Raw genomic sequence first — 11,515 nt, 5'->3', positions numbered from 1 at the left:
CATCAGGGGTCACCTCGCCGCCCTCCTCGCCCACCTAGGGACCGCCGAGGCCACCAGCACCGGCCCCGTGTCCTCCAGCGAGGTTGTCCCTGCGGGCTGGAACCTCTGCACCGTTGTCGGGGTGCTGCTGGGCTACCCGGCAGCGTACGCCTTCGCCATGGAGGGGGGTGCTGAGAACTGCCTGGCGCTGACGCCACTGAGGGTGTTCACGGTCCAGGCCTCCTGCCCCAGGATAAAGGACGGTCTCAGGGTCCAGATCTATTCCTTCAGCATCCCGGAGAGCCTCTGCACGGAGCTGAAGGAGGTGCTGGATGCCTGGTGTGATGAGCTGAAGGAGGCCTTCAGCGCTCAGACTGACTTTGTAGATCTCTGCATTTCCAGCGAGGTGGTGTCTCTTCCAGCAGTTGCCTTGTAAAACACAAACAAACTCAAGACTTTTGGCCTGTTTCTCATTTGTATCAAGGATCTGGTTCCTGTGTTTGTGGACCACTGAGGCTCAAGAGGCCCCTGAGCACCAAAGGCTGAATGGTGACAGTCTCGGGCCACCGACCTCGTAGGCCAGTTGCAAATGAAATCTGTGTGCTTCCCAGAAGACCAGTGCATGGATGTCACAGCTGCTCTGCAACCTTCATCCTGGCTGCAGAGTGTACCCTGTAAACTGAGGGTATTATTTGTTTGCTGCGAACACCTAAGGATTAATAAAACATTTGAACACTACGATATTTTGATTTGTGAAGTTTATTGTAGGCTCCGTATCATATTTACTACTCGTGTCATGCACCGTCTTGTCGCTGAGCCTGCGCTTGAACAAGGGGCAAGTGCTACTGTAAAATCTGCACAGTGCAGCTCCAAAACAGTCTTAAAACCCCTGTCTCTGTGGAATCAGTGTGGTGCTGGCAGTGAAAGGGAAGCAGACATGGCTTTGGCACGAGACAGGCTAGAAGAGCAGTGGGCCAAAGTGGGCCAGGTGGTTGGAAAATTGCTCAGGACAGAGCGCACAGGGAGTACGAGGGGACTGTGCTAAAAATCCTCCCTGAGCTGGATTTCTTTGTCAGGTACCAGTAGAGATGGTCCAGAGTCAAATACCTCCCATTTAGGAAGGCAATAAATAAAGGAAGAGAATTGTGTAGTGCTCTCAGCTGCCAAGCATGAAAACGGGGAGGCTGGATGCCAAGGGCACAGGACGCTCCGTCCCTCTCATCCTCTGTGAGCCCTGGCAGCGGCAGCGGCTTTGTCCCTCAGTGCCATGGGGACTGGGCAGTGCAACCTTCAACTGGAGCAGAGTAACCAAAGCACGAAGTGAAGGGGTCATCTCCCTGTGTTTATTGGAGCTGTGGGAGTTTGGAGTGAGACCAGCTCAGCACGTGAACCAAACACACGAGTACAAAACAGCAGAAGGTGCACTGCGGCGAGGGCACATCGCTGTTGGTGAAGCAAAAGTCAGTTCCTGTGGAGAAGTTGGTCATCGAGAAGGTCCTTCATGGTCTGTAACTTGCAAAGAAGGTGGCTATGGCCATTGCTATCGCTGCCACCAGGAGAGGCATCCAGTGAACGCGCGGTCTCTGCAAGGAGAAACAAGTGTTATTAGGAAATGGGTGGGGAGAAGAAACCTCTCATCCCTACCAAGCATGTCATTCCTCTTCCCGCACTGCACAAATAAATGGGGGAATTTTTCCCAGACTGATGTGCAGCCCTGGTCTGAAAGCACTGGGATTTGGGGTGAGGAATGCCTCCCACCTTTGCCTGCTTGCTGTGGAAGTGGTTGAGCTCGTCCCGGCACTGGCGCAGCCTGGTCAGGCAGGAGCGGTACTCCTCGCTCAGGGCCTCCAGCTCCGAGCGCAGCTCCGTGCACTGCAAGCAGAGTGAGGGGCCGTTAGCAGGAGGGATCCCCTCGCTTTTGTACGCACCCAGACTGGCAGGGCTCCCGCAGCGGCTGCAGCGCTTCACCCCTGCACCGACACTGCAGCAATGGGGGATTTTCTCTTCTGCTACCGGTACGCCCATGTGTACCTACAGGGGACAGAGCAGAGCTCAGCGTTACTGGGAACGCGGTGACGGAAGATCTGTTACCATCTCGTGACCTGCCTGGCTTTGCTGCCGTCCTTCACATCACACAGGGGAAAGAAGCGATAGTTATTTTTATGACCATAGAAGTGTGCAGATCAGGAAGGAGACAAGAAGTGCAAACTCATGGCAGGGTTTGCCTCTCGTTCTGAAATTCATTCTGTATTTCACTGACTGCGAGAGCAATTGCAGAGTCCTTTAAACTCTCAGAGACATGGGACACATGAGACAGGCCCCTTGGTTGTGCTGATCCCCCAGAACCCAGGGATCACCTTTTTTCCTGGCCACACGGCTCGAGACCCCTCTGCCTTCCCAGTGTTCAGTGCCTCGGCAGCAGCTGTGAAGGACACTGCCCGTGCTGAGGGGCTGCAAGAGCTGCACCTGGGACCCCCAGCTGATCCTACTTGCCGTGATTGTGCTCTACAAAACCCTTCCCCAGGTGATTCTGGGTGATGCCTGACTGTGGTGTGCTTACCAGCAAGGGTTGGAAGGACAATCTCTTCTCCTGCATGGCTCTGAGTTTTGCTAAGGTAAGTTATAATTTTTTATTTGGTTTTTTTATAAATCCTTGCTGCCTGGGTGATGCTGGAAGAACTGTGGGGCTGTTGGGTGGCAGAGGGCACGTTTTGATGGGAAAGAGCGTGAAATAGACCAGAAAGCTTTGAAGTTTTTTGTAGCCCAGTTGTAAGGGCGTTGCTTTTGTTAGCAGGCCCTTCCTGTATTTTGGAAGCCTTTTGTTTTCCTCCTCCCCTTCCTTTGTGCTCAGGGTTTCAGCTCTTACAGGGTGGCTTTGGCTTTTCCCTGTGAGACTGTTGGGACTCTGCTGTCTGTGAGAGGAGAAATGGGTTTGTCTGGAGAGGGCTCTGCTGGTGCAGCCCCGGGTGCCAGGCTGCTGGTGTTCTTCCCTTGCCTGGAGATGCTGCATTGTGGGTTTAGATGAGGCTGGTGTTGGGATAAAAACTGAGCAGAGAGAATCCCTGCAGGAGATGCCGAGCTTAGGCTACTTCCAGGGGCTTTGGTGTGTTGTGTTGTGCTGCTGCTGGAACACTTAGACCAGCAGGTTGTTCCCCAGCTGTGATTCAGTGACTTCCTCACCTCGTTCTCCTTTGCTGTAAGCTGGCATGTCCTTTTCTGCATCTCATCCTTCAGATTTTCTTCTCCCTCCTCCTCGGGGTGCTCTAACAGAGGGCTTTGTTTTTCCTGGACAGGAGTGAGAGGTGGGGTCTGCGTGGTGAACACCTGGTCTAGAAAACAGTCAGGCTTGTGATGAGAAACAGGTCCAGGCTTTCAGGTTGCTTTAGATCTTGTTTGCTCAGCACAGTTTAAAGATAATAGTCGAGTGCTGGGCATGCAGTGGAGGACACAGGAGCTGAGTTAGTTATCACAGGCCTGCCTTTGCTGTAGCTGCAAGTAATCATCTTCAGAGGAAGATTTCTAAGTAGTTGCCAGAAATAGAGGGGAGGGACAGTTAAAATGCCTTTGTTACTGCTTTTCAAGTACAACTCTAATTCCAATTATAAACTGGAATGTTGGGGGTTTTTTTGAAAAAAAATTGGCATAGCCACTGAAGTAGAATTTGCAGTGAAATACATTTATTTTTTTAAGTGTTTGTCATCATAAATACACTTTAGTTTTAATGTTAACTAGCAAAATATAATAACTCGCTTTGTGCAGCTTTAAAATAATCCTTTATTCTAAACCAATATAGACTTCTCCTAGAGTCAGGTGTAATGTTCCTGTGTCCAGTGAGAGGAGTGCTGGGTGGGGGTTAGAGTTTGCTGACCTTTCCTTTGCACCCTTGTCTCCTGGCTCTTCTGTTGGTTACTCTGGTTCTGTATCAAGTCTGTCAATGTAAAAAGCCACTGTTAGTGTCCACGGCGCTGATGCGGGTCTCTTTGCATGTCTTTGTGTTACTTACTGTGCAAATGGCTGATTGTTGCCTCCAGTGTTATCTTCTGATTTTGTTCTTTTTGCAATTTATCTGAAATAGTGATAGAAGAAAATAGAGGTTGATGTAAATCTCTTGTGTATCTTTGTGCAAGGATGGCAACTCTCCCTTTCTCCACGTGTATAAAGCGGAGTGGATGTTGTTGGCTACACTGAACTTTCTTCCCTAAGGGGATGTGATTTTTAGCTGTTAATTGCCCTTTCAGTTTTGGCAGTTTTTTCTAGTGTGCCTTGGATTCTAATAATTTACGGTTTATTTTAAAACTGCTCATGGTGTGAGACCTGTTATAAAAATAGAACTGCCACACATTTACTCTTCCTTAATTGTGTTTTAAAGTAGCCCTATGAGGTATGTGTGAGTTTCCTTGCCTCTATCTGAATTGGTACTTTAAGATGCTGTTAGCATGTATTTATACCCTGGGAATACTGACCACCACACAGCAGCACCTCAGACAGTAACGGGCGCTCCCTTGCCACCCTGGCAGGTCAGCACTGCTGTGTTCCATGGCTTTGATAAGGATGCAAAAGTCCTCATCAAAGCTGAGGACTCATATTTGATTTTTTTTTTTTTTTTGCAGTCTCCAATTCTATCCTTTCTTCTAGAAAAGTCACTTGACTTCTCTGAAATCCTTTAATGAAGTTGGAAACGGCCCTTTTGGAAACCACAGGCTTTCTCGGTAAGCTGAGATGTGCCGCATGTTCAGAGAGACTCTTTTGTGTGTGTATGTGCTTGGCTTTAAGGGCCATGATTTTAAGAGTATTTTCCTTATACCCTCTGTTCATTTGGAGGACAGACCCCTTATGGTTCCCTGGCACACGATACCTTCCATGGCACGGATGTGCTCAGCCTTCAGGTCGTTGTCCTCCTGCAAGGCACTGGCTCGCTGGTGGAGTGCCGTGTGCTCGCTCCGCAGGCTGCACAGGGCCTGGTGGAGCTGCTCCTTCTGCCTGTCCACTCGCTGCGGGTGAGAAAAGCCCTGGCATCAGCCCAGCACCATGCCACAAGCACACAGTGTCACCGGCTTTCGGGTAACAAAAGTCACCCCAGAGCTGAGGACCGGGTTGCAGGTGTAACTGCCGCGCTGCATTGAGTGGGATTTGTTATACAGTGATCCCAACCTGGGGGCTTCCCTGCTTGTAAATGGTAAAACATGAATTCCGGTGGATGCTGTTCCTGAGGGGAGCTGACGTACCTGCAGTTCGCTTTGCAACACCTGGAAGCCGTTCTCGAGCTCGGCGTGTGCTGTGGTCATCTTGCTCAGTTCGGTTTTGAGTGTGGTGTAGTGCTCTTTCCAGAAGGCAAGGTCCTCTCTTGTCACTGCCAGGCTTCTCTGGGGAGGAGACAAAGACCCACGGGTGGGCTGTGACCCATGGTCTGGTGGGACCACACCAGGCTGCCCTGGACAACATCCATGGGCACTGGCACCAGCTGGGGCCACACAGCCACCTCCTGCACCAGGGTTCTGATAACCCGCGTGGGGCTGATGCCATCTGATGGACAGAGCGAACATGGGCAGAGGGTTTGCTCTGCAACCAGAGTTCCTCTGCTGCCGGCAGGATTTAGAAGCCTGGTTATATTTGGGATAAGACTGACTTGTTTTTCTGAAAATACCAGTTATCCTGTGGGTCAAAGCAAATTGCTGCCTCTTGGGGAAAATCCATTTTCATATAAAAAAGTAACTCCAGAAAAAGTGTCTCTGGAGACCTCGTGCTCTGCGTGCGCCTTGTTTCTCCATGTGTGCAAAGCGGGGAATGGGGAGAAGGGACTACACTTAAAACTGCCCAACAGCAGTGTCATTCCCCAAATGTGTGCTGGTTTTAATAACCTGATGTGTGGCTCATGAAATGAGCACAGGTTGCCACTAAGCTGCTTTGGATTTTGCCCCAAAACGAGGGGGTTTTTGCATCTTTGTTCCTGTGTAAGCTGGTCATCACCTTTCCCTGAAATGTGGGGGCTCTTTGGCACAGCAGGGCTGGCTGCCACTAAGCTGCTTTGGATTTTGCCCCAAAGCAAGGGGGGTTTTGCATCTTTGTTCCTAATAGTAAACTAGTAATTGCCTTTCCCTGAAATGTGGGGACTCTTTGGCACAGCAGGGCTGGGTTAAAGCAAAGCCAGGTGTAAAACTCCCTGGAAGTGTTGAAGGCCAGGCTGGATGAGGCTTTGAGCAACCTGGTCTAGTGGAAGGTGTCCCTGCTGATGGCAGGGGGGTTGGAACTGGATGACCTTTAAGGTCCCTTCCAACCCAAACCATTCTATGATAACATGTTGCTTACCTGAGAGTTTTGCAGCTGCTGCTCTGTTTGGAGCTTATCCTCCAGCATCTTCTGAAGAGACTCTTTTGCCTTTTGCTCATAGGTCTGTTTCTGGTCCTCCATCTCTATCAAGATCTTCTTCACACACTCCTTTGAGTAACTCTTTAAAGGAAGAATTAAAGTCCTTGAAGGGTTTTATCTGACACATTCCTAATCTTGCTGAGTATTAGCAAATCCAGAGGGTGTAAATGCTACTGCTACTCTGCTGTGAAACACTGCAAAGAGGAAGAAACATTTTCAGATCCATATCTAATCAGATTGCTCTAGAAACTGAGACCCAACCTAATTACATGGTTCGGTATTTTGTTTTCATGCCTTTCTTCACCCATGTTTGTTTCTCAGCAATCGGACATTACCTGGGTGCAGGCCTGCAGCTGATTTTCAAGTGCCCTTAGTTTACACTTCAGTTTATCTTCATTCAGCTGACCCTGGAGAGAAAAAAAACAATTGAACTGGTGTGTGGAATCCTGAACTGTACAATATGCCTCCAATGTGGTGTTAGCTTGTGTTTTGATTAACCTTCTCCCTTCATCTAGAATATTATGGCTAAATTTGGTCAAAGTCTTTTCAACACCTCAAATAAGCATTTGCTGTCTTTGAATAAATGGGGTTGGGGGGAAGTAAAGCTTTTACACACTGAAAAACTGAACAGCAAGGGGATCTCGGGTTAGTCTGGATGGGTCTGGCAGAAGCAAAGCTGCTGCCTGTCCCCTGGCTCCATGGCTCCTTCCTGCAATGCTCCTTGCCTGAAGCTCCGGCTGGTGCTGAGGGCTTGTCTTGCTGGTTCCCTTAGGAAATAGGCTGGGTTTGCATTACAACATCGAGCAGTTGGGCAGGGGGATAGAGGGCAACAGTGATGATTCATTTGCCTTATTATAAACTCCTCTCACTATTAGTCAGGCTTCTTAAGGTTTGTGAAACCAGACTGCATGCAAATTCAGATAAAATTTCTAGCAAAGAGTTCACGTAGGCTGTTTTTCCACTACCAATACTGACAACACCAGTATCCTCTCTGCTTACTGCTGTTTGAAGTCAAGCTTCTGAAAAAGCAGCTCCTTGATGTCACAGGAATAGCTGTTAGACCCAAGCAAAACCAGATCCTCTAGTGTTTTAGCACTGTTTAAATTTGCACAGAAGTAAGTTTACAGTCCCAAAGACTAAATCTTCCCAGTTCAGTTGTTGGTACAAAGAACTAAAGGCTCTATCATCTTCGAAAGTAGGTGGAGTTTTGAAAAGCATTTTTATGTGTGAGATATTATGCCTGCTTTTCCTTTGCAGTTTATTTTATTCTGCTGTCTGCAAAGGTTCACGTTGGAGGGTGATGGTGGCGTTACAGCTGCTGTGCAAAGTACAAGGCAACGGAGCACTGGGCCCTTCCTACACTTGAGAGCAGAAAGGTGTTGGCAAACTCCTTCCATGGAGATTCAGCTTATAAATTGGCAGAAGAACATAAAGATTTCCCTAAATGCAATAAGCTGCCTGGCAGGGCTGTTACCAGAACAGCGTGGCAGTGGTGGGTGAGGGAGTATGTGCACGTAAAGAATTATGCTTCTGACCAGAGAAGTGATGTGAACAGATTCTTGGTCAAGCCCTTTTGTTGCAGATTATCTACATGAAAGGGGCTGCTTTAAAAAAACCCCAACAGAACAACTCCCCAAAAGCAACCAAACAAAACCTCCCCACATAACTAAACAGCAACAAACCCCCTTTAGCCACCATCACCAGATGCTGGTGGATTTTCCCCTCTTCCGCAGTGTCCCCAGTGACACTGTTTGAACACCATGTGGTGGTCACAACATCTGGGGATCCTCATGCTGTGTCTTGCTAGAGAGCCCCAAGGTAGCTCCTGGGAGCCAGGCAGAGGGAAGGCTGAGGGCTGACATGTTCAAAATACACCTGCTCTTGCAAATACTGAATTTGAATCCTCTGTAGCCCTCATCTTCAGAGAGTCTGAGGTGACCTGAATGGGCAGCTCCAAAACCTCTCTCAAACTCTTCTGCATTTCTCTACCACTGTCATTTAAGTATTTTAAACTGGTTTGGGCTGACAGCTGTAGTGTTGTGGTTGTCCTGTGATCGGTGAATTCTCTGATACTCCTTCCCTTAGTTACTTTAAATAGCAGGTTTAAAGCAGTAATAACAAATGCTGTTTCTGGATGGCTTCCAGTTTGCACAAACGTGATGTTTGCACTAGAAAAATAAGTCCATATAGTAGCAGCAATGCACTGGAAATGGCAAAGAGCTTAAGCTCTGCAGAGCTGCAAGGTACTTCTAAAAGTCAAGCTCAACTTCAGAGGTCAGGAAGGGAAGAAAATATATTAAAGTAGCAATTTTCTTCTTTAAGAAGAGAACAGCTTAAAACTAATTACTCTTAATAATTGTAACTGAGACTTATTTAGCTTCCTTCATCTGGCAGCGTTTTTATCCCCTCCTCCTGCAGAGTATTTGCTTACTCTGTTAAACCAGAAGCACCAATGAACATGAACAGCATTTCTTTGAAACCCCAAATATTCTAAAGGATTAAAAAGCCTCTGCAACAAGCATCTGGCATCTCACCTGGGCCTGGAATGGGGCAACCAGCCATGGATTTCCTCAGCACAGCATTGATGTACAGGAGCTCTCTGTGCCTCCCTTTGCCAGCACCCCCCAGAGAAGCCCCTGGCCCCCCTCTCTGTGCATCCCGGGGGATGCCCTCCGAGCAGGCACCATCCACCTTGTTTGGCTCCAACCCCAACAGCAAGTTAATTTTTACTCTGATGAGAGTCTGGATGCAAAAGGCAGCAGCAAAGTCTCTCTTCTGGAGCAGAGATAGTGAGAAGCAAAGAGCACCCACCTGTTTCTAATCTGAGGTTTCATGGCTACTTCCTGCAGAGTGTGGTAAAGTGTTTTTTCCTGCTCATATTATATTTGAAGAAGCAAGCGAAGGCGGAAGCTTCTAACCACACGACATCTAACACAAATTCTTTACACCATCTCACCCAATCACTTGCTTTTCTGCCCCAAAAGACATTTCAGACCACTTTTTTAATGGCACAGGGAACTGTAAATTAATATTTGATTTAATAATCCTATCTAAAACACTTTATATATTACATAAAATGCATCACCTTAATTTTACCTCCTGAGAGAAAAAAAAAATGGGCCCTGGTTCAGTGCTGTCCAGAGGATTTTGTTTGAGCTGTGGGGAAATTGTTGGCAGAGCACAGAGGACTCATTGGAGCTCATTGGATTCATTGGAGCACCTCTCCTATGAGGACCGGCTGAAAGAGTTGGGGCTGTTCAGCCTGGAGAAGAGAAGGCTCCGGGGAGATCTTATAACAGCCTTCCAGTACCTGAAGGGGCTACAAGAAAGCTGGGGAGGGACTTTTCATAAGGGCAGTTAATGACAAAACAAGGGGAAATGGGTTTAAACTGAAAGAGGGGAGGTTTAGATTAGATATTAGGAAGAAATTCTTTGGTGTGAGGGTGGTGAGACACTGGAACAGGTTGCCCAGAGAAGCTGTGGCTGCTCCTCCCTGGAAGTGTTGAAGGCCAGGCTGGATGAGGCTTTGAGCAACCTGGTCTAGTGGAAGGGGTCCCTGCTGATGGCAGGGGGGGTGGAACTAGATGGTCTTTAAGGTCCCTTCCAATTCTAACCATTCAAAGTGTCCTCCTAGTGAGGAGGAGACTGGGTGGCCAGGAGCTCGCCAGGAAGGCTGCATGTGCAGGGGTGGGAGTTTTTAGCTGTCGTGTCCCAAGATTACAGAACAGTCTGTCTTTTACTCCATCTGATGTGGTGTTTGGCAGCACTTGGATGTGTCAGTTTGCATCTAAAATTTTTATTTTGGACAAAATAAAAAAAGGTTCAAAACACTTGTAACTTGTTTTGAAAATCTGGTGGAAGATGGTTGCTTGGGTTCATTCCAGTTTTTCCCCACTTACACAATTCTTACAGAAGAAAGAGGGGTTTCCACTTCCTGTTGGTCTGAAAGCAAAGTACTGTTTGTCATGGTCTTTGGGGGACAAAAGGGGAAAAAACTTCAAGCAAAGTAGCCCCCCTAACTTCTGAGTTTGCTCAACCCTCCCTAAAAAGAAAGGTGCCAGCAAGGCAAGAGGCAGGGCAAGCAGCGACTTGCAGGTGAACGTTCTGCACGGTGTCTTGTCTGCCAGGTGACAACACTGCATTTTAAACCTGTGACATCCCCACGCCTGTCAAGCACCAAAGCCGGGCAGAGCTAGAACTCTACTCTGAGAAAGAACGGGGCACCCCTGGGGTGCTCTGCACACAATGGTCCCACCAAGGCAGAACCTCCCCCAGCCCCAGTGGCCTCCTGCCGCTCTCTGGTACCTGCCAGGATTTTTCTGACGCTTGCAGCAATGTGGAGAAAAGTTCCTGCAGAATCACCATCTTCTGCTTGAGCAGCAGCTCACGGTGCAGGGCCTCCTGTGTGGGAAGGGGAGAGCGGGTCAGTGGGGACCCCCGGAGCTGGCAGGGACCCCAGAGGTGATGGGGACAGCCCAGCTCCCCCCTCCCGCTCAGGGTAGGGCTCCTGCTGCGCGGGGGGGTTCAGATGGGTCTTTGTGTTTAGTGCCTTGTCTGTAGGTTCCTTGGCTGTGTTGAAATTGGGTGTGTAACTCCTCTTTACCGAATAATTTAGGGAGTGGTGGTGTACTGACTGAGGACCTGCTTCCCCAGCAGGTACGTACAGAATTTGGTACCTACCTTCAGGTAGTTGGACAGCTGCACCATTTCCTGAAAGGGAAAGGGCAAATGTTGAAAAACAATAGGATTGTTTCAGTTTACAAACATTTTGTTTCACTTTATAAACATTTTACAAACTGGCTACAAAATCCAAATATTTTGGGATAAAACTGGAGTCAATAGCCTGAGTGTGGGCAGAGGAGGAGATCCTGCTGGGCTTCGTTTGCTTTTTCCAGGGAGGTGAAAATACTTCCTGCAGAAACTTACATCCCTGGAGCTAAGGGGTCTTTGCCAGTTACTGGACAGTAGATGTCCAGGGGACAGAACTGCCCTTCTCTCCTACAGCAGCAGCCTCATCATTTTGGAAACTATGGAAATTTAGCACCAGTCAACGTCCCAGTCAGAAAGTTTAGAAACTGGTTTTGTTTGCAGGGGTTCAAGGGTAGTTGTTACCTGTGTTTCACTTACCTTATTCAAAACTGCTACTCCACAACTAAAATGAAAAAGAAAG

General features: G+C 48.3%; 2 protein-coding genes across 2 annotated transcripts in view; one reads left to right on the top strand and one right to left on the bottom strand.

Moving 5' to 3' along the window:
• Nucleotides 1-7: 7 nt before the first annotated feature.
• On the top strand, nucleotides 8-415 carry CUNH1orf74 (chromosome unknown C1orf74 homolog; the record flags this gene model as incomplete). The annotated part of the gene is made up of 1 exon (XM_010178014.1): nucleotides 8-415. A coding segment is annotated over one exon (408 nt), but the record flags the coding sequence as incomplete, so codon positions are not given.
• Nucleotides 416-1,478: 1,063 nt separating this feature from the next.
• TRAF3IP3 (TRAF3 interacting protein 3) overlaps nucleotides 1,479-11,515 on the bottom strand; it is a 12,715-nt gene continuing 2,678 nt past the window's right edge. Inside the window, exons 5-16 of the mRNA XM_010178013.2 lie at nucleotides 11,473-11,497; nucleotides 11,026-11,055; nucleotides 10,651-10,746; nucleotides 6,681-6,752; nucleotides 6,286-6,426; nucleotides 5,205-5,342; nucleotides 4,835-4,970; nucleotides 3,983-4,045; nucleotides 3,848-3,907; nucleotides 3,160-3,308; nucleotides 1,738-2,010; nucleotides 1,479-1,562 (exon numbers count right to left, since the gene is read on the bottom strand). Coding sequence (XP_010176315.2) covers nucleotides 1,479-1,562; nucleotides 1,738-2,010; nucleotides 3,160-3,308; nucleotides 3,848-3,907; nucleotides 3,983-4,045; nucleotides 4,835-4,970; nucleotides 5,205-5,342; nucleotides 6,286-6,426; nucleotides 6,681-6,752; nucleotides 10,651-10,746; nucleotides 11,026-11,055; nucleotides 11,473-11,497 — 1,267 coding nt within the window. The remainder of the gene's footprint in view (nucleotides 1,563-1,737; nucleotides 2,011-3,159; nucleotides 3,309-3,847; nucleotides 3,908-3,982; nucleotides 4,046-4,834; nucleotides 4,971-5,204; nucleotides 5,343-6,285; nucleotides 6,427-6,680; nucleotides 6,753-10,650; nucleotides 10,747-11,025; nucleotides 11,056-11,472; nucleotides 11,498-11,515) is intronic.

The sequence above is a fragment of the Antrostomus carolinensis genome, unplaced genomic scaffold (genome assembly GCF_000700745.2).
Source record: "Antrostomus carolinensis isolate BGI_N321 unplaced genomic scaffold, ASM70074v2 scaffold34661, whole genome shotgun sequence".
In the NCBI taxonomy this organism is placed as follows: Eukaryota; Metazoa; Chordata; class Aves; order Caprimulgiformes; family Caprimulgidae; genus Antrostomus; species Antrostomus carolinensis.
Note: the sequence above shows the minus strand (reverse complement) of the source record. Positions and strands in the feature narration are given on the sequence as shown.